We start from the raw sequence: 22,698 nt of genomic DNA, 5'->3' as shown, positions 1-22,698 counted from the left end.
AATGACATCAGATGCATCATGCCAAAGAAGCATCGTATGTAATCAGAGTCATCATTATAGCTTCTACTGAATGCCTTGGGTTCCAGTGGTATCCAGTGGTTGAACTGTGGGGGTCCTTGGTGCTCTCTGAACTTGACTGTTTTCTCATAGACGTTTCATTACCCAACTAGGTAACATCATCCATGCTAAAAGGAGTCGGTTTGTTCTCTGTTTATATAAAAGGTAAGGTAAAGGTTCCCCTCGCATATACGTGCTAGTCGTTGCCGACTCTAGGGAGCAGTGCTCATCTCCGTTTCAAAGCCGAAGAGCCAGCACTGTCCGAAGACGTCTCCGTGGTCATGTGGCCGGCATGACTCAACGCCAAAGGCGCACGGAACGCTGTTACCTTCCCACCAAAGGTGGTCCCTATTTTTTCTACTTGCATTTTTTACGTGCTTTCGAAACTGCTAGGTTGGCAGAAGCTGGGACAAGTAACGGGAGCTCACCCCGTTACACAGCAGCACTAAGGATTCGAACCGCCGAGCTGCCGACCTTTCGATCGACAAGCTCAACGTCCTAGCCCCTGAGCCACCGCGTACAAATATGTAAAAACTCTTGGTATAACATTAACAGAGCAAGCCACTGCATGTACACTGGGAGTAAACCCAGTGGTGGGATTCAGCCAGTTCGCACCACTTCGGGAGAACCGGCTGTTAACTTTCTGAGCAGTTTGGCAAACTGGTTGTTGGAAGAAATCATTAGGGCAGAGAACCGGTTGTTACAATTACTTGAATCCCACCCCTGAGTAAACCCCATTCTTAACCAGCACTGATGATGTTACGTAGTTTGGTAATGAAGTGTCTGCAAGTTCAGAGAGCACCAAAGACCCCACAGGGATTGTGTGTATTTGGCCAAATGTTGAACTTGCATCTCTTTAGCTTTCATAACATGATTCTTTGTGTCGACAGGCTTCGCAGGAAAAAAATAAAAGGAGGAAAATACACCAACCAGGTTCACACATTACAGTACGCCTTAATGTAATCTGTTATCGGCTTAAGTATTGCATACATTTAACCCCAGTGGTTTATATAAACCATAGCTTATAACAGCGTTACACATGGAGCATGTTGCTGTGGTTTAGCAAACCACTCAGGGGTTAAACAAATGCAGTGTGCAAACTCAAACAAGGGAATCTTTTTTTTTTTTTAAAAAGAAAATGAGAGACTAACTGCTTTATAACATCGAGACTCTTCTTACAATAGGCATTATAAAAATAAAAGTATCCAGAATTAACGCTCTTAAAATATATTCCTTTTTTTTTTTTTTAGTAATTTTACTTCAGTGAAACTACACATTCTGAAACAGATTGTTTTCTGCTCACAGACCTCATTAACGGAGGGGTTGCTGCCAGCGGTGGGTTTTCTACTGGATCCTACCCGGTTTGGGCGAACCGGGAACATCAGGTGGCTCCGCCCACCCACCCGAATGCCATCACGGACACTCCGCACATAAATCTCTGCGCATGTGCAGATGTGGCGCGCACAAGCGAAGCGAGTGAGCTCACATTTGCGAACCGGTAGCAAAGGTTAAGTGAAACCTACTACTGGTTGCCACCTTCTTTTTTTCTCATTTTTTTTTCTTGTTACACCCCTCCTTTTCCCTTGCCATTTTGAAAAGCTTTTCCTCCAGCTGGCTTTTGAGGCCTAAAAGGTCCTTAAAAGGAAAGGCAGGAGGAATAAGTTTGAAGTTGAGGTGAAAGATTATCCAAGAGCGAATCCTCCCCCCTCTCCTCCACTGATCATTTACTAGGAATATCTGTTTTATCTTCATCGCTTTCTTTTTATTACAGTCATAGCCCAGCATAAAGCTTTTAAGCAACAGGTTTTTAGAGATTTATCACATACATTCCTGCCCCTTGAATTCATCTAAAGCGGGGCTCTCCAAATTTGCAAATTTAAAGACTTGCGCTGGATTTCCACTCCCAGAATTCCACAGCCAAGAATGGCTCGCTGAGGAATTCTGGGAATGGAAGCCCCACCAGTCTTAAAAGCTGACAAGCTTGGAGACCCCTGATCTAGGTTTCCCAACCTTGGCCACTTTTCAAGGCACGTGGACTTCAACTCCTCTGCTGGCTGGGGAATTCTGGGAGTTGAAGTCCACGTCTTGAATGTGGCCGAAGTTGGGAAGCCCTGATCTATAAAGCAACGTAGAGCCTTGTAGAGCGACGGCTCCGAGAGCATACAAAATATAGAAAAGAGGAAATAACTTCCCTGCTGTAAATAAATTAGGAAGAAATCCTTCGGACTGAATTTAGAAGAAGAAGAAGAAGAAGAAAAATAAATCCCATTTGGCTGTGTGACTGTCAATTCGGTCCGCCCAACTCTTGTGCTACGTTATATCTTAGTTTTGGATCGCTTTTACGGACAGTCCAAGCCAAAGAGGTTAGCAAAAACCAAGAAACCACAGTGTTTAAAAACAAGCAAGGATTTTGTTTTGTTCTTTTTTAAAAAAAATCTATAAATAAAGAGAGAGATTGGGAAGAAAAAAATAATAATAAAAAAACACCTCGAGAAATTCTCCGACCCTTTGCAGGCGGACATGTGTTCCGACTTTTATTGTTTTTTTTAAAAGAGTCACGCGGGAAAATGTAGGAAGAAGCTTCTGTGTCGTGCCGACTCCTGAGTTGTATGGTTCGCACAAGTGCTAGGTTGGGTTGGGTTGGGTCTCACACCGCAGTCTTGGAAGACAGTATTTTGCTGTGCAAAAACATTCTCAAGTCCCTTAATTGGTACCTTCGGTGGAAGTTCAAAGGGAGAGGTCCTCCCGCCCCACCTGCTGGCGCATGGTAAGGCGGAGAGACACTCTAGGCATATGCATCTCGCTCACCAACCTAACGGGATCCTGCTGAGCATAGAGAGGAAAAAATTGGGCAGAGAGGTCTCCCCTGCCGTAAAATCCTGTGCAGAGAAGCGCAAATTGATCTGCAAAACCTGGGAGAGAAGGCAGTCCTCATGGATTGTAAGTGTACAACTCCTGGACCACGACGCCAAAATGGGGGATCCTCATCCCCGTAAAATTGAGAACGTCCAACTTCTTTCCTTTCGCCAATGTGGGAACTGCAGCTGCGTCCCATTTTTTTTTAAAGCCGATAAGCACAAAGTGAACTTTATCGCGTGTCAATAGTTGTGTGTACGAGGAATCTCTGACTCGGAGCCCAAAACTTTCTTTTCAGCTTGTCCTTTAGCATCATCCACACAGCTGCTTCAGACTATGGTGTTTGCCCCTCCCCGCTATGTGGGATGGGGGAGGTGCTTCTTTTTGTTGTTGTTAAGCACACACACACACACACACACACACAAATTAAAAATTAAAACCATATCCCCCCCCATGGTTGAAGTAGAATCGAAACGACCAACGGTTAGTAGTGTCTATGTACAAAATCTTTACAGAATTCCGTCTCGTAGCTTTAAAAAATATAAATATTGTTCAAGACACAGCAGAGAGCTCATCGATATTTTAATTAAGGCTTCATTATTGTAGATCCTTCATAATTTAATCTGGAGCTGGAAGAGGAGAGCTCCCTCAACGGGCACGGCTTGAACTCAGAAGGGTCGGAAGCGAATGTCCTTCCTAGGGCACAAGGCATTCCTTCCTGGGTCATTTTGAGCCACTAGAACAAAGCTCTTTCTCATGTGCTCCGGATAAAGATTTGCTGTGATTGCAGATAGAAGGGAAAAAAATAATAATGTAAATGTCTACGGAGCTTCTCAATCCTCCTGATCATGGTTGTCCTGAAGGCGCTTTCTCAAAAGGCAGCCAGGACTTTGTTTTTCCTCGAAGACGCTTCGCTCCTCATCCAAGAAGCTTCTGGAGTCAGAACGGAAGAAGCTCCTTGGATGAGAAGCGGAACATCTTCATGAGAAAAAAACAAAATCCAGCTGCCTTTTGAAAAAGTGACTTTGGCGGAGGGAAAGAAAAAAGAACGTAAAATCTTCATGGCTGATTTGAGTTCCCTACGTGAATTAGAAAGAGAATAAAACGAATCCGCCTTCGATTTCAAAAGTTAAAACTCTTGTCTCCGATTAAATAAACGCAAGGAGTTTGTTCGTTTTAACGTGAGCTTCATCTGGAGGAGGTCAGAGGAAAGATGGGGTAGATCTGTTCTCGCAGCTAATCCCCAGGATCGCTGGAGGTTCGGCGGCCATTTTGCTCTCCAGGAAAAATTCTGTGGGGAGGCTCTCCAAGAGGCACTTGAGTTGTTCCTGCCCGAGTTTGATCTTGTCATCCAGTTCCCGCTGTTCTATAAGCAGCCCCGATTTCATCTTCACAAAGTGTTGGTAATCCTGAAGCTGTTCCTCCGAGAAGTAGCTGCACAGGATATCCAAGACCACACGTTCTCGGCGGTCCAGGTTTTCCTTCAACTCACGGGCATCTTCATGCTGGCCTGCTAACATCTTCCGCTTTTCGTTCAGAGAAACCTGGGAGAGAAAAATGGGAGAAACAAAAAGAGACAAAATGAAAGGTTCGGTATGGCAGCCCTGGCGTGAGGTGGGTTCTTGTAGCGACCTGAGATGTCTAGAAGTGTTGCGGCCCGCCAGCGGAGCTAGCAGCAGATTCGGACAGTGAGGAGGTTGGGGAGGAACGTGGGCCAGTCCTGGAGTCTGGGGAAGGCTCGGACCAGGGCTCTGCGTTGGAGGCAGAGAGGGAACCAGGGCCATCTGGTAGTTACGTGCTGCCTCCGCAGCCTCTGGAATCTGACATCAGCGAGGCAGAAGAACAGGGGGAGCCTGTTCTGAGTGTGTGCATGCGCAGAGCTGCCAGGAGGCAAGAACAGTTAAGACAAAAGGGGGCGACTTGGGAGTAAAGCTTGGAGATGATTCTCCCCTCCCATAAGACATAAGAGAGGAGCAAACAGACCTGAGCCTTTACAGGAAGCAATTTGTTCATTCTGGTCGGTTCAAACTCTGAGACACTCCGTTTGACTCTGTGCTCTGTTTGGCCTTGCAAAACTAATTGGCCATTAGGTCTCTGGCAGCGTTTCAAGGGAGATAAAGGTGGGTGCTTATCGGCATTACCTTGAAAGACTGTGGCAGGCCTCTGTTGGACTCTTCACAGAATGTTTGTGAATTACTACGGGCTGTGAATGACCATAATTTACAGCCGCTTAAATAAAAGTGGGTTCTTTGGGACTAAGCATGTGATTTAATGTCTCGTGGACATTTCATTACCCAACTAGGTAACATCCTCAGTGCTAGAAGGGAGTGGGGTTTGCAAGGACTCTGCCAGTTCAAGACTGGTTCTACATCTGCCCGATTTCTCAACGTGACTCCTATTTATGACGATCGCAGCCTCCCGGAGTCACCTGATCCCCTTTTGTGACCTTCTGACGAGCAAAGTCGACGGGGAAGCCAGATTCGTTCAACTCCCGTGTGACTAACTTAACAAGCGCAGCGATTCACTTAACAACGGTGGCAAGGTAGGCCATAAAAGGGGGCAAAGCTCGTTTAGCAACTCTCTTGCTCTAGCCACGGAAATTCTCGGGCTCGACTGTGGTTGTAAGTCGAGGACTCCCTGTGTTCGGGTTCGGAGGTGGAAAATTGCCATACCCATTCTTGTTTATCCGCATCTTCGCCGAGGCTGCTGAGAACGTTCTCCACTCGAGCCAGGCGTCCTGAGAGAGAAAGCAAGAGGCTGACCACCTTATCCAGGTCGCCAATGAACATCCGGTACTTGTCAAATTCATTGGGCTTGCACAGGCGGCTGATCAGGGCTTCCACTTCCTCCCCCAAGGTGTTGTTCAGCTTGATGTCTGCCAGGAGGCTCTCTTTGGCTTCCTTCAGAATCTCCAGTTTATGGGTCAAGCTCTGAATGAGTTCGGCCTGGTAAATAAGAAGAAAACAGAAATCAGTCACCCCTTGAAAGCAAATTAATAGGCTATGAGTTATCTCTCTCTCCATATATATATTCTCTCTCTCTCTCTCTCTCTGTCCATGCCTGCCTGCCTGCCTGCCTGCATCTATCTATCTATCTATCTATCTATCTATCTATCTATCTATCTATCTATCTATCTATCTATCTATCTATCTATCTATCTATCTCTATTTATCCATCCATGTCCGTCTTCTATATCATCTATCTATCTATCTATCTATCTATCTATCTATCTTCTGTCTGTCTTCTATATCATCTATATCATCTATCTATTTATCTGTCTTCTGTCTTATATATCATCTATATTATCTATTTCTTTCTATCTATCTATCTATCTATCTATCTATCTATCTATCTATCTATCTATCTATCTATCTATCTATCTATCTATCTATCTATCTATCTATCTCTATTTATTCATCCATGTCTGTCTTCTATATCGTCTATATCGTCTATATCTATCTATCTATCTATCTATCTATCTATCTATCTATCTATCTATCTATCTATCTCTCTATCTTTATTCATCTATCTATCTATCTATCTATCTATCTATCTATCTATCTATCTATCTCTATCTATCTCTATCTATCTATCTATCTATCTATCTCTATCTATCTATCATCTATATTATCTATTTCTATCTATCTATCTATCATCTATCAATCAATCAATCAATCTATCTATCTCTATTTATTCATCCATGTCTGTCTTCTATATCATCTATATCATCTATCAATCAATCAATCAATCTATCTATTCTATCTATCTCATCTATCTATCATCTATCAATCAATCAATCAATCAATCAATCAATCAATCAATCAATCTATCTATCTATATCATCTATCAATCAATCAATCAATCTATCTATCTATCATCTATCAATCAATCAATCAATCTATCTATCTCATCTATCTATCTATCTATCTATCTATCTATCTATCTATCTATCTATCTATCTATCTATCTATCTATCTATCTATCTATCTATTCTATCTATCTCATCTATCTATCATCTATCAATCAATCTATCTATCTATCATCTATCAATCAATCAATCAATCTATCTATCTATATCATCTATATCATCTATATCATCTATCAATCAATCAATCTATCTATCTATCATCTATCAATCAATCTATCTATCTATCATCTATCAATCAATCAATCTATCTATCTATTTCTATCTATCTATCTATCTATATCATCTATATCATCTATATCATCTATATCATCTATATCATCTATATCATCTATATTATCTATTTCTATCTATATCTATCTATCTTCTGTCTGTCTTCTATATCATCTATCAATCAATCAATCTATCTATCTCTATCTATCTTCTGTCTGTCTTCTATATCATCTATCTATCTCTATTTATTCATCCATGTCTGTCTTCTATATCATCTATCTATTTCTATCTATTTATCCATCCATGTCCGTCTTCTATATCATCTATATCATCTATCAATCAATCAATCTATCTATCTCTATTTATTCATCCATGTCTGTCTTCTATATCATCTATCAATCAATCAATCTATCTATCTCATCTATCTATCTTCTGTCTGTCTTCTATATCATCTATCTATTTATCCATCCATGTCCGTCTTCTATATCATCTATCAATCAATCTATCTATCTCATCTATCTATCTCATCTATCTATCTATCTATTCATCTATCTATCTCATCTATCTATCATCTATCAATCAATCTATCTATCTATTTCTATCTATCTATATCATCTATCAATCAATCAATCAATCTATCTATCTCTATTTATCCATCCATGTCCGTCTTCTATATCATCTATATCATCTATCTATCTATCTCATCTATCTATCATCTATCAATCAATCAATCAATCAATCAATCAATCAATCAATCAATCAATCAATCAATCTATCTATCTATCATCTATCAATCAATCAATCTATCTATCTTCTGTCTGTCTTCTATATCATCTATCAATCAATCTATCTATCTATCATCTATCTATCTATTCATCTATCTATCTATCTCTATCTATCTATTCATTCATCTATCTATTCATCTATCTATTTCTATCTATTTCTATCTATTTATCCATCCATGTCCGTCTTCTATATCATCTATATCTATCTATCTATCTATCTATCTATCTATCTATCTATCTATCTATTCCATCCATCCATCCATCCATGCAAACTACGGAACAATACTTAGCTGGTCAAAGAAATAAGATCAGATCGATCTAATAATAACAGTTAGGATTAGATTAATAATTTAATGTATGACAAATCGTAACGACTAGGATGTTAAGTAAGGAATGGAGATAATAGTTCCTGGGGAGCATCTATGTAGAAGACATACAGCAAAAAAACATACAGGTAATCCTCTTCTTATGATTGGTTGCTTAGAACCACTTTGCTGGCTGGGGAATTCTGGGAGTTAAAGTCCACGTATCTTAAAGTTGCTGAGGTTGAGACACTCTGGTTTTTTTCAGGGTAGGTCAAATGATGGTAGCATTTCACCAGTGAAGCACAAGGCCCCGCCCCCTTTGTGCATGCATTGTGAAAAGGCGGAGCTTACGTCCCAACAGGGGTGTGTTGCTTTTGTCATTTCAATGGAAATCTTTTGATCCCACGGATATCTTCTGTTTCACACAGCTCTGCTTAAGAATATTCCGCACCAGACATGCTCAAAACTCACCTTCTTCTCATTGATGTCCACCTGTTCATCATTCCCACCTGCTTCTTCAGGCAAATTCTTGATTTTATTCAAAAGTTCAGCTTTGGGTACAGACACACTGTAGTACGTTGGGCAGGCGACCGGCATCATCATAGCAGCTTCCTTCTCATTGCCCCTAAACACAGTTCAAAACACACACACACACATACATATATATGTAAACAGGAATGCAAGAAAATATTTTTGCTCTTCTTGTGACAATTAATATATGTTCCACAACTAGTATGGCTGGGCAAGGGATACGTTTCTCTTCCTGTTCATGCACTGCTTTGAAAGTTGTTGCTTTTTTTTATTTGAATTTATATCCCGCCCTTCTCCGAAGACTCAGGGCGGCTTACAATGTGTTAAGCAATAGTCTTCATCCATTTGTATATTATATACAAAGTCAACTTAATTGCCCCCAACAATCTGGGTCCTCATTTTACCTCCCTTATAAAGGATGGAAGGCTGAGTCAACCTTGGGCCTGGTGGGACTTGAACTTGCAGTAATTGCAAGCAGCTGTGTTAATAACAGACAGACTTAGTCCGTTGAGCCACCAGAGGCCCTAAAAGTTAAACCTCAGCTTACATCATGTTGTGACTCCAGCCCCCAAACCTGGCCCCATGCCCGAAAGTGACTCTGAGAGTGAGGGGGAAGGGCCGGTAAGGCTTACCTTGGGAGCACCGATGCCTTTGGCCCTGGCTCCAGGAGCCAGAACCAGGCCAGTCGGAGGATGTAATGAGGCCGTCATCCCCTGATTCCTCCCTTCCCCAGGCTACGCCTTCAGATCCAGCTGATTATAATAATAATAATCAAGCTTGGATCGACCCATGCTTCAGAAGATTAGAGAGGCGGCGTCATCAAAGGGAAGGGTGGGGCAGGAGCCCCACCCCACAGGATATAAAAGGAGCTTTGGGACTGCTCGCACTCCACGAGGAGCAAAAGCTTAGCTGAACCGTTTCAAAGAGAGCTGAAATCTTACTCTGCGAGTCATTTGTTTGAACTCTGGCGGGCAGCTGCGATTTCTCTGCCAGGACTGATAAGAGCCGTGAATCCACTGGCTGAAGGCCAGCTCGTCACTCCGAAGTGGGGAAGGAGACAGAACACATCAGCTGGTCAACCTCCCAGCTAAGAAGTTCCAATTTTAGAAGTCTCAAACGTGATAATGGTAAGATGGGCATTGTGGCCATTTATATGGAAGGTATCCAGATGGGGGCATGAATCAGGGGTGGGATTCAGCCAGTTCGGGAGAACTGGATGCTAATTTTACATCTGGTTCGCTGAACCAGTAGTTGCAAGGACTGGCTGGCCCTGTCCACCCCGCCCCACGAATCTCCACGCAGCCTGTTTTGGATGCCAGGTAAGCGCAGGGCCTGCGCAGTGGCTCTGGGAGGGCGAAAAATGGGACTTGCGGAAGTTCTGGCCTCCAGAGCCCAGGGGAGACTGTTTTCGACCTCCCGGAGGCTTGAGAAAAGCCTCTGAGCCTGGGGAGGGTGAAACAACCCCCTCCCCACACACACTGTGGTTCAGGAGGCCAAGTTGGCCATGCCCACCATGGCCACACCCACGCAGCAAGTGGGCAGAAAACTGGTTGCTAAATTTTTTGAATCCCACCCTTGGCATGAATGCTGGTTGATACCATGTTAATGGCGATGTTAATAGCGAAGTGTTTTAACTACTTTATAATGGCTTGGTAAGACCATATTTGGAATGTTGCATTCAGTTTTGGTCGCCACAATGTAAAAAAGATGCTGAGACTCTAGAAAGAGTGCAGAGAAGAGCAACAAAGTTGGTTAGGGAACTGGAGGCTAAAACATATGAAGAACGGTTGCAGGAACTGAGTATGCCTAGTTTAATGAAAAGAAGGACCAGGGGAGACAGGATAGCAGACTCCCAATATCTCAGGGGCTGCCCCAAAGAAGAGGGAGTCAAGCTATTCTCCAAAGCACCTGAAGGCAGGACAAGAAGCAATGGGTGGAAACTAATCAAGGAGAGAAGCAACCTGGAATTAAGGAGAAACTTCCTGACAATGAGAAGAATTAATCAGTGGAAGAACTTGCCTCCAGAAGTTGTGGTTGCTCCAACACTGGAGGTTTTTAAGAAGAGATTGGACAACCATTTGTCTGAAATGGTATAGGGTCTTTTGTTTGAGTAGGGGGTTGGTCTAGAAGACCTCCAAGGGTCTTTAATCTGTTATTTTATTATCATAGACACGTTCTTCAAGGTCCTTGATGATAACACCAGACCCACCACTGGAGGGTGCAAGCCAACTATACTTTCTTCTTACTACCAAGCAGAGTGGATAAAAACTGATGATTTTTTTAGAAAAAAAATATGGATTTTTTTTTATTTAAATTGGACTTTTTTGGATTTTTATCAAATTTATTTTAACAAAATGCTTTTAGTAAAAATCTATCTAAAGATAATTTTCTATTTCAGATACATTAATCATTTAGTTTATTCAGCATGAAATGGAGCTTAGCTACGTAGCACGAGGCTGTATATTCTGCAATATTGGGACCGAGTCAACAGCAGGTCAGAGGAGGAGCCGCTGCGGGACGGAAATGGCAGTTGCTCTTAAAAAAATTACGATTTAAACCGAGTTGATTTAAATCAAGCCTCTTTGCTGGTGATCTACGATGTGGTTTAAATCGTGATTTAAATCGACTTGATTTAAATCAAATCCACCCTGCTTCCAAGGATCTCCCCAGTCATTAACCTCTTAAAGAATTCGGTACTTCTGCAGAAACTTGATTTTCAGGTTTCATTTCAAGCGAACGGAGACCTTGCACGGAGGTATCATAAACCATTTAATCCACCTTTCTTAGCACAGTACTCCAATTACAAAATTTTAAGGCTTCCCCAGCCCTCTTATTCAAATTGTCAGCCCAACTCATTGTTTCCCCCCCCTGTACACTGCAAAGGGAAATTACAGGCAAGCATGTTTCAGAGAAATTCCCCTGCAGTAGCTCTTGATAAGTATTTCAGGAAGTCACCGATAAAGGCTTTTCTCTTGGGGTACAGGTAGACCTCGACTTACAACCATTTCTTTAGTGACTGTTCTAAGTTACAACCAGAGATGGTATTCAGCCGGTTTGGACCGGTTCAGATGAACTGGTAAGGGCAACCCACCCGCCCGGGTGTAATCCCATCCTATATCGCTGTGTTTTTGACGCTGTATGTATGCGTGGATGGCGCGTGTGAGCAAATTGCCATGTTTTGTGATGCCGCACACCTGTCTGGATTTTTTTTATTTTATTTTTTATCACATTTATATACCGCCCTATCTCCCAAGGGACTCAGGGCGGTTCACAGGCAAGTAAAAAGCACATATAAATACAGACTAAAATAACAATTAAAAAACTTATTCTACAAGGCCGAATTATTAAAAAACAATATAAATAATAAAACCCATTTAAAACCAATATAAATTTAAAATCTAATCCAGTCCTGCGCAGATGAATAAATGTGTTTTAAGCTCGCGACGGAAGGTTCGGAGGTCCGGAAGTTGACGAAGTCCTGGGGGGAGTTCGTTCCAGAGGGTGGGAGCCCCCACAGAGAAGGCCCTTCCCCTGGGTGTCGCCAGACGACACTGCCTAGCTGACGGCACCCTGAGGAGTCCCTCTCTGTGAGAGCGCACGGGTCGGTGAGAGGTATTCGGTAGCAGTAGGCGGTCCCGTAAGTGGATGGTGCGCACATGTCTGGATGGTGCGCATGAATGCGCGGACGGCACGCACGCTCACATTTCCGTGCTGGGTGAACTGGTTCCTACAGTATGCAAATCCCACCTCTGCTTACGACGGCACAGGAAAAGTGACATGACCACTGTTCACACTTACGACTGTTGAGGCATCCCCATGGTCATGTGATCAAAATTTGGAGGCTTGGCAACCGCTTCACATTTATGACAGGGTCATGTGATTCCCTTTTGCGACCTTCTGACGAGCAAGGTCAACAGGGAAGGCAGATTCACTCGATGACTTACAACGATTCACTTAACAACCGTGGCCACGAAGGTCGTAAAATGGGGCAAAACTCATTTGGCAACTGTCTCGCTTAACAAGAGCAATTTGGAGTTCACTTGTGGCCGTAAGTCAAGGATTACCTGCACTTCTTTTTGCATTCCACTTGAACTGCAGCACAGAACAGCAAAAATTTAACAACACCTGTTAGGAAATTGTTATTTGTCGAACTAGTTGGCCAGGCAATATATACAACTAACTGTGTATGTTTGCAGTACGAAAGGTATTATATTGCTTTAAGGCTGTGCTACACAATCATGCATCCTGATTGGCTGAGCTCTGTAGCCAATGTATTTAAGGAAAGCTAAATGATGGCTTGTGTGGAAACTCTGCAGGGACTCTACAGCATTGTAACCTGATGATATGCTGCAACTGTATATCTGAGCTCTATGATCATTGCTTGATCATGGCTATTTACTAATTCCTCAATATTTACTGACTGTTGTGTATTGAACTGTGTTTGGGCTGAACTTAAAGAAGATCTGGTTTGTTGTGCAAGTCTACGTTTGGTAAGAAGACTTGGTATTTGTAATATCCCTGGACTGGCTTTATATATATATGACCTGGATTGTTTTGGGCTATGACTTTGCCTTTTCCCTAAAAGTAAAGTACTATCAAACCCCAGTTTGTCTGTGTAGTAACTGTTACTGTCCACAACCAGTCTCAGTCGTTGCATAGGGTACTCTGCTCAATAGTCCACAACCTTGGTTGTGAGCTCAGATTACCCTTAACAACAACTTCAGCAAGTAACATTTAAGCAAAAAGGCCAATTTGCTGCATGGCTCATAGGTAAGCAAAACTTCAGTTTAATATTAAAATAAACTTTAGTGTTTATTTGTGTTCATTTTCTGGTCCCAATTGTTGTCATAAGTCAAGGACCACCTGTATATTTATGTCATGCCTATCGTCTACCCCGCTGCAATGTACGGCTGTAAAAGTTGGACCATAAGGAAGGCTGAGTGCCAAAGAATTGAGGCCTTTGAACTCTGGTGCTGGAGAAGACTCCTGCGAGTCCCTTGGACTGCAAGGCGAACAAACAAGTCAGTCCTAGAGGAGATCAACCCTGACTGCTCTTTAGAAGGCCAGATCCTGAAGAGGAAACTGAAATCCTTTGGCCACCTAATGAGAAGGAAGGACTTACTGGAGAAGAGCCTAATGCTCTTCTTTTGAGGGCAAAAGAAGAAGGGGACGACAGAGAACGAGGTGGCTGGATGGAGTCATTGAACCAGTCAGTGTGAGCTTAAATGGACTCCAGAGGATGGTAGAGAACAGGAAGGCCTGGAGGAACGTGGTCCATGGGGTCACAATGGGTTGGACATGACTTCGCAACTAACAACAACAACAATCATCTACCCCATACCATATACCTTATAGATAGGTATAGGTACCCCTTTATCATAGGCTTTGTAAATAGTCAAGGTAGTCCTTGACCTACGACCGTAATCCAATCTGCTCATTATAGTTATGCCATGACAGTCATAAAGCAGATCACCGTGTGACTGGATCCATTTTTATATCCTTTTTTTAAAAATGGTAGTCATTAAGTGAATTATAAACGTCGTGGTTCCAAAGAGACTGCTACAATCAAAACCAAGCAGGTTCTATAACTCCGCAGGATAAACCCTAGCCTTTAGGGTTTCCTGCCTGAGCAGGGGGCTGGACTAGAAGACCTTCAAGATCCCTTCCAAGTCTGTTATTCTGTGATGGAATCAAAAAACTTAAAAAAGAAACTTACTTGTTGCCGGCTGGAGAGAAATTACTGGCAGAATCCTTTATCCTTTTCTGCATTATTCTTTTCTTTGCACTTTCTTTAAGCACCCCGGAGCCTCTGGGGAAGATCCCCTCCATGAGGTCCATCGTGGTCTTCATCTTCGACTCCGGATCCAGGATGCTGGAAAGCGACTTGTCCTTGTGCACGATTTCCTTAGCCAGGGACTCTTCCTTCAGATCCTCCCGCGTTTTCTCTTTCCTTTTACTCTTCTTGAGGCGGAACTCCTTCTTCTCGGAGGCCTCGTTTGCCGTTGCGGCTTCTTGAGAAGGTTCCTTCTCAACCGTTCCTTCGATGGCAGCATGGCGTTCTTGGGCTTCCGGAGAAGGGGGCACTCCGGTTGCTTTGGGTTCTGAAGATCCAACGGATGGAGAGATGTTGGTCCTGAGGAAGTCTGGTCCTGCTTTCTCTCTCACGGTGAAGTCCCTGGAGAAAGCGTTGAGGTTCCTGTTCATACGAGGCAGGAAAAACAACACAGTTTTTACACAACCTAACGACCACAGTACTGTCTTGTGTCTAAGGATATTTACCCATGTGGTATGGCTGTATTAAGATAAGAGATAACTTTTATTGTCATTTGTGTGTGTGTGTGTGTGTGTGAGCACACTGGCCCACGTTAAAAACCAAGTTCTGTTGCCGGCTCTCAAGAGAAGGTATCCATCTACCAAATATAACTATTATTATCCTTCTCATCTTTTCTACTATCTTCTTCTGTTGGTATCGTAGGACTGTATTACCTTGTTATTTGTATGTATGTTTCTTGTTTGTATGTAGATGTAGTTTGTGTATGTACACTGATTACCGTATATACTCGAATATAAGCCGATCCGGAAAGAGCGAGTCTAATTTTACCCCAAAAACTGGGGTAAACTGGGGACTCAGTATGCGAGGAGGAAATGAGGCAGCTACGGTCAGGAAAGCCTCCTCCTCAGCCGAGAAGGCTGGCGGCTCCCCGCCCGCCTCTCACTGCACCGGCAGGGCTTAAGCCCGCAAGTTTGCACCATCCGTATAATGTGAAAAAGAAAAAAAAAACTGAGATAAGCGTATATACTCGTATAAGAGGGGCGTTTTCAGCACAAAAAACGTGCTGAAAAACTCGGCTTATACTCGAGTATATACGGTATATTACTTTGTTGTTTGTAGGTATACTGAGAGCTTATGCACCAAAGACAAATTCTTTGTGTGTCAAATCACACTTGGCCAATAAAGAATTCTATTCTATTCTATTCTGTTCTGTTCTGTTCTGTTCTGTTCTGTTGTTTTACTTTATTCTATTCTATTCCGCTTCATTTATTCTATTCTATTCTGTTCTGTTCTGTTCTGTTCAACTCCACTCTATTCTATTCTACTCTACCCCCTATTATTTTCTATTCTATTTCCTATTATTATTTTACAGACCCCTTGCATCTGGACATAAACTGTTTCAACTCCTACTCTCAAAACGACGCTATAGAGCACTGCACACCAGAACAACTAGACACAAGAAGTTTTTCCCTGAATGCCATCACTCTGCTAAATAAATAATTCCCTCAACACTGTCAAACTATTTACTAAGTCTGCACTACTATTAATCTTCTCATCATTCCTATAACCCATGTCCTTCCACTTATGACTGTAACCTTGTTGCTGGTATCCTTACGATTTATATTGACTATTTCCTAATATGATTTGATTGCTTATTTGTACCCCATGACTATCATTAAGTGTTGTACCTTATGATTCTTGAAGAACGTATCTTTTCTTTTATGTACACTAAGAGCGTATGCACCAAGACAAATTCCTTGTGTGCCCAATCACACTTGGCCAATAAAAAATTCTATTCTATTCTATTCTATTCTATTCTATTCTATTCTATTCTATTCTATTCTATTCTATTCTATTCTATTCTATTCTATTTATTCAATTTGATTCTGTTCTGTTCTAGTCTATTCTACTTCATTTATTCTATTCTATTCTATTCCTATTCTACTCTATTCTATTCTATTCTACTCTACCCCTATTATTTTCTATTCTATTTCCTATTATTATTTTACAGACCCCTTGCATCTGGACATAAACTGTTTCAACTCCTACTCTCAAAACGACGCTATAGAGCACTGCACACCAGAACAACTAGACACAAGAACAGTTTTTCCCCGAATGCCATCACTCTGCTAAATAAATAATTTCCTCAACACCGTCAAACTATTTACTAAGTCTGCACTACTATTAATCTTCTCATCATTCCTATCACCCATGTCCTTCCACTTATGACTGTAACCTTGTTGCTGGTATCCTTACGATTTATATTGACTATTTCCTAATATGATTTGATTGCTTATTTGTACCCCATGACTATCATTAAGTGTTGTACCTTATGATTCTTGAAGAACGTATCTTTTCTTTTATGTACACTGAGAGCGTATGCACCAAGACAAATTCCTTGTGTGTCCAATCACACTTGGCCAATAAAAAATTCTATTCTATTCTATTCTATTCTATTCTATTCTATTCTATTCTATTCTATTCTATTCTATTCTATTTATTCAATTTGATTCTGTTCTGTTCTAGTCTATTCTACTTCATTTATTCTATTCTATTCTATTTCTATTCTATTCTATTTATTCAATTTGATTCTGTTCTGTTCTAGTCTATTCTACTTCATTTATTCTATTCTATTCTATTTATTCAATTTGATTCTGTTCTGTTCTAGTCTATTCTACTTCATCTATTCTATTCTATTCTATTCTATTCTATTCTATTCTATTCTATTCTATTCTATTTATTCAATTTGATTCTGTTCTGTTCTAGTCTATTCTACTTCATTTATTCTATTCTATTCTATTTCTATTCTACTCTATTCCCTATTCTATTCTACCCTACCCCTGAATGCCGGACAAATATCTAAGAATTTAGAGAATAGTTGTCCTCAAAGAGTTCATAGGGTCATTTTGAGGACGAAGCTCATTTTAGTTCAGAACCAGTAGATCCTTAAAAATTAAGTTAAATGCATTAGTTTGTAATTCTGACGGATGAACACATTCTATGCGAGAGAATATTTGTAACTCAGAGTTGAACTGTGGGGTCCTTATTGCTGTCGGAGCTTGGTTGCTTTGAATCTCATGATAAACAAGCCAACCGTAAAGAACAGCCTAATCAAGGAACCACCAAGAACGGTCTCACCAACACTGACAGGATTAGTCACTAATATATAAAAGAGAACAAACCCCACTCCCTTCCAGCACTGATGATGTTCCCTAGCTGGGTAATGAAACGTCTTCAACACAACAATCCAGCTCAGAAAGCACCAAGGACCCCACTGTTCTGTCCCCCCTCGCCTCCGTCTGAGCGATGGCTTAATTAGCCGGCACTATCAGCTCTGGCAGCAAAATAGCGAACGTCTCTGTTAGTGACTCTGTTATCTCCCTCAACGCCGATGAGTCACCCAGGAACAAACAGTACTTCAGCTCTTAGTTAAGCAGTTAATTTGCCTGCTATGAAGAGGCACAGCAGCTCTTGCTGCCTTTATATCCTGTGGGGTGTGGCTCCATGACTCAGCACTTCCTAGGCCTTCCCCACCCCTGCTTCTGTTGTTCCCGCCTCTCCTGCCTATGAAACCTAGAGTCCAGCCAGGCCTGATTGCCATCAGCTGGGTCTGGAGGCATGGCCTGGGGGGGGTGGGAAGAGTCAGGGGAGGGAGGCCTCGTTATCTCTTCCACCTGGCCTGCCTCTGGCTCCTGGAGCTGAGCCAGGGAAGCCGGTGCTCCCGAGGTAAGTCCTGACGGCCCTTCCCCCTCACTTTCCAAGTCACTTTCTGGCAGGAGGCCCGGCTCGGGGGGCGCCGACACAACACCCACATTCCACCCAAAGGGTAGAAAGAACTGGGAAAAGTCACTGCAACATCCTATACCTTGTTGTTATCTTCTCGTCTGCAAGACTTATAGAGCTATCTGATGCTGGATTATCCTCTTCAAATGCCACACTGGGGGGTGGCGATGGAAATTCTTCTAGATTATCAATGGGACTCTCAGGAGGTGGCGGATATTCTGATAGAGGACCCATAGGATGAGTCTGGGCTTCATGGATGAAAACATCATCGTCCTCCTCTTCTCGAAAGAACGGCGGTGGGGATATCTGGAGGTAGGTCTCTGAGATACGAAGGGACAACCTTCCTTGACTAGAGAGCGATTCTGGCTCAGAGAAAGAACTATTCTTAGAGGGGATCCCATGCCATTGTTGGAAAACCTTCTGGCCAGATGTCTGAACAGAAGTGGAGCTCTTTGGATGGCTGTCCTCTCTGGCCCATTTCATTTTAGCTGGGGCTTGTCTTTGAGACAGAGTCGACTTGGACCTCCAGGTTGTTTCTTCTGTTGGCTCCTTGCTTGTGTGATTGACACTTTCCAGGACCTGGCTCTGAACTTTGTTATTGTCTTCCTTGTCAGCTCTGGGCGGCCACCTCGCGAGGGCATTTTCTCCAGCAGTGGAAAAGTCTGAAAGGGTCGGGGTAGAAGATGCAGAACTGCGGGAAGAATAGCTGGTTTTGGAAGGCGTGACCCGTCGGAAGCCTTGTTTGGCCTCGGAATGCTTCTCCTTCATATCGGGGCAAGGGGAGACAAACGCTGATGTCCGGCTGTGATGTCGGAGGATATCAGGGACCTTCTGTCTCTCCGTGGGTGGCGCCGAGCTACCCACATTCTCGCTGCTGTGGTGAGGACGGTATTGCGTGAACGCCGATTTTTCCAGGTGGCCTCTTTTGCTATTGCCGAATGACCTAGGAGAGAGCAAGAAAAGAAGAGTTTTCTCAAAGTGAAATAAAATTAAAAAAAAAAAGAGGGGAGAAAAAAAGCATTCCAACCCACTCCTTCCCCAATTCAAGCAGGGATAATTTGTAAAAATAACCACAGAGGCGACTATGATAAGGGAAGTTAACTAGCCTGAAGCCCGCCTGGTAAACTCGCAAGATTTGTTCTTCTCGCCATGTACGTATATACATCCGAACCAGATTGTGTTGTTTCTCTGTGTCATATAACAGGGATCTCCAACCTTGGCAACTTTAAGACTTGTGGACTTCAATTCCCAGAATTCCTCAGCCAGCAAAGCTGGCTGAGGAATTCTGGGAGTTGAAGTCCACAAGTCTTAAAGTTGCCAAGGTTGGCGACCCCGTCATATAATATGGCGTGGGTACCGTACTTTTCGGTGTATAAGGCACACTTTATACACCGAATAGAGCCATTTTTGGCCTCCCGAAACCCTGCCCCGCACGTCCCATTTTTGCCAAAAACAGGCCCGTTTTTAGCAAAAATGGGGCCTGCAGAGGGTTTGGGAGGCCTGCAGAGTGCTCCTGGGGGCTGGGGAGGGCAAAAACGCGACACATGGGGGGTTTGGGAGGCCCAAAATGGGCCCATTTTTCGCAAAAATGGAGGTGCACTCTGCGGGCCTCCCAAATACTATTCAGGTGAATAGGTTGTAAAAAATGCTTTTAAAAGGTTAAGAGAAAGGCTCCGGCGATCACAGCTGAGCTGCGTGATCTTTAGAGCCGTTTTTTACTTTTAAAAGCATTTTAAAAGTAAAAATGCTTTCAAAAAGGTTAAAAAAAAGGTTCCGACGATCACAGCTGAGCTGCGTGATCTTCAGAGCTGTTTTTTTACCTTTCTGGCGAATAGGTTGTAAAAAATGCTTTTAAAAGGTTAAGAAAAGGCTCTGACAATCACAGCTGAGCTGCGTGATCATCAGACCCTTTTTTTTACTTTTAAAAGCATTTTTTACAACCTATTCGCCCGAATAGATTGTAAAAAAAATGCTTTTAAAAGATTAAAAAAAAAAAAAGATTGCTCGGCGCAGCTGATCACCCCCCTGCGCACTGTTCTGCTTACCCCATGCCTCCTTTTGGCATGCAATACACACACCTTGAATTTGGTGTGTAATGCGCAGCGCACAAGCGCAGCCAGCGAACCGGTAGTAAATCAGTTCAGATTTTACCACTGGACTGGACAGAAACATATAACTTTCAACACAATCCAAGGCCCCAGTTATACCCCGATCCCATGTTAGGGAGCATGACACAAATATGTTAGGTTAATATATGGCATTCTGAAATAGTTCTCATATGATTTCCCTGCCATCTGGAGCCGTCATTATGTGGGCTATGCAAAACATCTGAAGGGAGTTCTTTCCCAAAGCATGTGGTTGCGAGCAACCCGCCCTCCCTTTGAATGTTGAAGCAGCTGTGAAGCCTGCAAGGCTTAGCAACAGGCTAAGTTTGGGGGTTGCTGGAAATCCCTGGGAGCCTCACAGTGAGGCTGCGGAGGAAGTAAAGCATTTGAGGGCGTTCGTGGCAGTGGAGGTGACCGGGAAGTTTTGGAAGAAATCCTAACAACCCTTCTGGCCGGACTAGCATTTCACTCAACCTGATGCTATTTGAAAAACATCTCTTTGAATGCTCTCTTAGACCTAATTATTTTTCTTTCCTTCCTTCGTTTCGCTCTCTTCCCTCCCGCCCTCTTTTTCTCTTTCCTCTTTCTTTCTTTCTTTCTTTCCCTCCCTCCCTTTCTTTCCTTCCTTATCTTTCTTTCTTTCTCTCTCCCTCCCTCCTTTCTCTCTCTTTCTTTTCTCTCCCTTTCCTTCCTTTTGCTCACCTCCCTTTCTTTCCCTCTTTTTCTTTCTTCTTTCTTTCTTCTTTCCCTCCCTTTCTTTCCTTCCTTCCCTGCCTTCCTTCTTTCTTTCTCTTTCCCTCCCTCCCTCCTTTCGTTCTTTTTTTTCTTTCTCTCTTCCTTCCTTCCTTCTCTTTCTTTTTCTCTTTTCCTCCCTCCCTCCTTTCTATTTCTTTCTTTCTTTAACTCCTTTCCTTCTTTCTCTTCCCTTCCTTCCTCTCTCCTCCCTCTTTTTTCTTCCCCTCTTTCTTCTTCCTTTTCTCCTTTTCCTCCCTCCCTTTCTTTGCTTTCTTCCTTCCTTCCTTCCTTCCCTGCCTTCCTTCTTTCTTTCTCTCTTTTTGTTTCTCTCTTTCCCTCCCTCCCTCTTCTTTCATTCCTTCCTTCCTTCCTTCCTTCTTTCTTTCCTTCTTTCCTTCTTTCTCTCAGTCTCTTTCTCTCTCTTCCTTCTTTCTCTCTCTCTCTCCTTCCTTCCTTCCTTCCTTCCTTCCTTCCTTCCTTCCAATTTATGAGAAATGAAAACCAGCACAATTTGGCTGGTGAGTATTTGGAATTGCACGGAGCTCTTTCGTTGAAGAAAAGGGCACCCTCAATGACCTACGGAGCAAACTTATTGATTTTTACAGCTGTAGATTTTGGAAATAACATTTCTAGGCATTTAACATGCCTGCAAAACACACACACACACACACACACACACATACAAACCCCCATACAAACACGCTTACCTGCTTGTAGCACCCAGTACGTAGAAAGGATCTTTCATAAAATGAGAAATTTGATTACTGTCTTCCCCCTGAAAATCCTTAAGGAGAATAGATGGGAAGTTAAAAGCAAATTAAAAAGCCACATTATTTTGTAAGAGAGAACTTCAATGAATAGCGTCTGGGCATTTTGACAACTGGCATGTTTAATAACGGTTCCAATGTCCCAGGTTCATGTGATTGTCATTTGCAACCGTCCCAGTCAGTTGCTGAGTGCCTCAATTTTGAACACGCGACATGGAAATTTTGGGCTCCATTGTGGTCGTAAGTCGAGGACTACTTGCACTTCGAGTGGACAGAAGGAAGAGGAAGAATAACCTTTTGGAAGGGACAGAATAACTGAATTGCCTCTGTGCTCACAGACAGAAAAGAACCGGTTTCTGCTTCTGTTTTTGTCTCCTATGCTTGCTAATTATCCAATTTTTTTTTGCAAAAACTCTTATCACTGCATCTATCTTTCTAACCCGCTTCTGTCTGCCACATTAAAATATTAAAAGCCTAAAACTTCTGCTCAGTGGTGGGATTCAGCCAGTTTGAGCCGGTTCGGGCAAACCGGTTGTTAAATTGCTGGCTGGCCCCTCCCCTCCCCGGAGTCCCCATGCGCCTCATTTTGGCTCCTAGGTAAATGCAGGGAGGCCTACTAGGCCCAAAACGGGGCTGTGCAGTTTTTGCTCCCAGGGGGGGTGCAGGAGTGCTGCCTGTCACACCCCCTGGCCACACCCACCATGGCCACGCCCACCCAGCTGGTCATTAGGGCGGAGAACTGGTTGTTAAATTATTTGAATCCCATCACTGCTTCTGCTGGAAAAACCGGAAACACAAGTACGCATCCAGCAATTGGCTCATCCTTTTTCTTCGTCTCCGGGTGACTTTTCTGAAGCTCGCAA

General features: G+C 42.9%; 1 protein-coding gene across 2 annotated transcripts in view; it reads right to left on the bottom strand.

Moving 5' to 3' along the window:
• Positions 1-1,839: 1,839 nt before the first annotated feature.
• The window catches only part of SHROOM3 (shroom family member 3), a 261,704-nt gene continuing 240,845 nt past the window's right edge, over positions 1,840-22,698 (bottom strand). For both annotated transcript variants that reach the window (XM_058193382.1, XM_058193381.1), the window contains exons 5-10: positions 21,776-21,852; positions 18,311-19,171; positions 14,389-14,868; positions 8,613-8,766; positions 5,586-5,858; positions 1,840-4,457 (exon numbers count right to left, since the gene is read on the bottom strand). In XM_058193382.1, coding sequence (XP_058049365.1) covers positions 4,116-4,457; positions 5,586-5,858; positions 8,613-8,766; positions 14,389-14,868; positions 18,311-19,171; positions 21,776-21,852 — 2,187 coding nt within the window. In that variant the 3' untranslated portion in view covers positions 1,840-4,115. The remainder of the gene's footprint in view (positions 4,458-5,585; positions 5,859-8,612; positions 8,767-14,388; positions 14,869-18,310; positions 19,172-21,775; positions 21,853-22,698) is intronic.

The sequence above is a fragment of the Ahaetulla prasina genome, chromosome 8, assembly GCF_028640845.1.
Source record: "Ahaetulla prasina isolate Xishuangbanna chromosome 8, ASM2864084v1, whole genome shotgun sequence".
NCBI classification, from domain to species: Eukaryota; Metazoa; Chordata; class Lepidosauria; order Squamata; family Colubridae; genus Ahaetulla; species Ahaetulla prasina.
The sequence above is the reverse complement of the archived record's forward strand: the minus strand, read 5'-3'. Positions and strand labels throughout refer to the sequence as shown.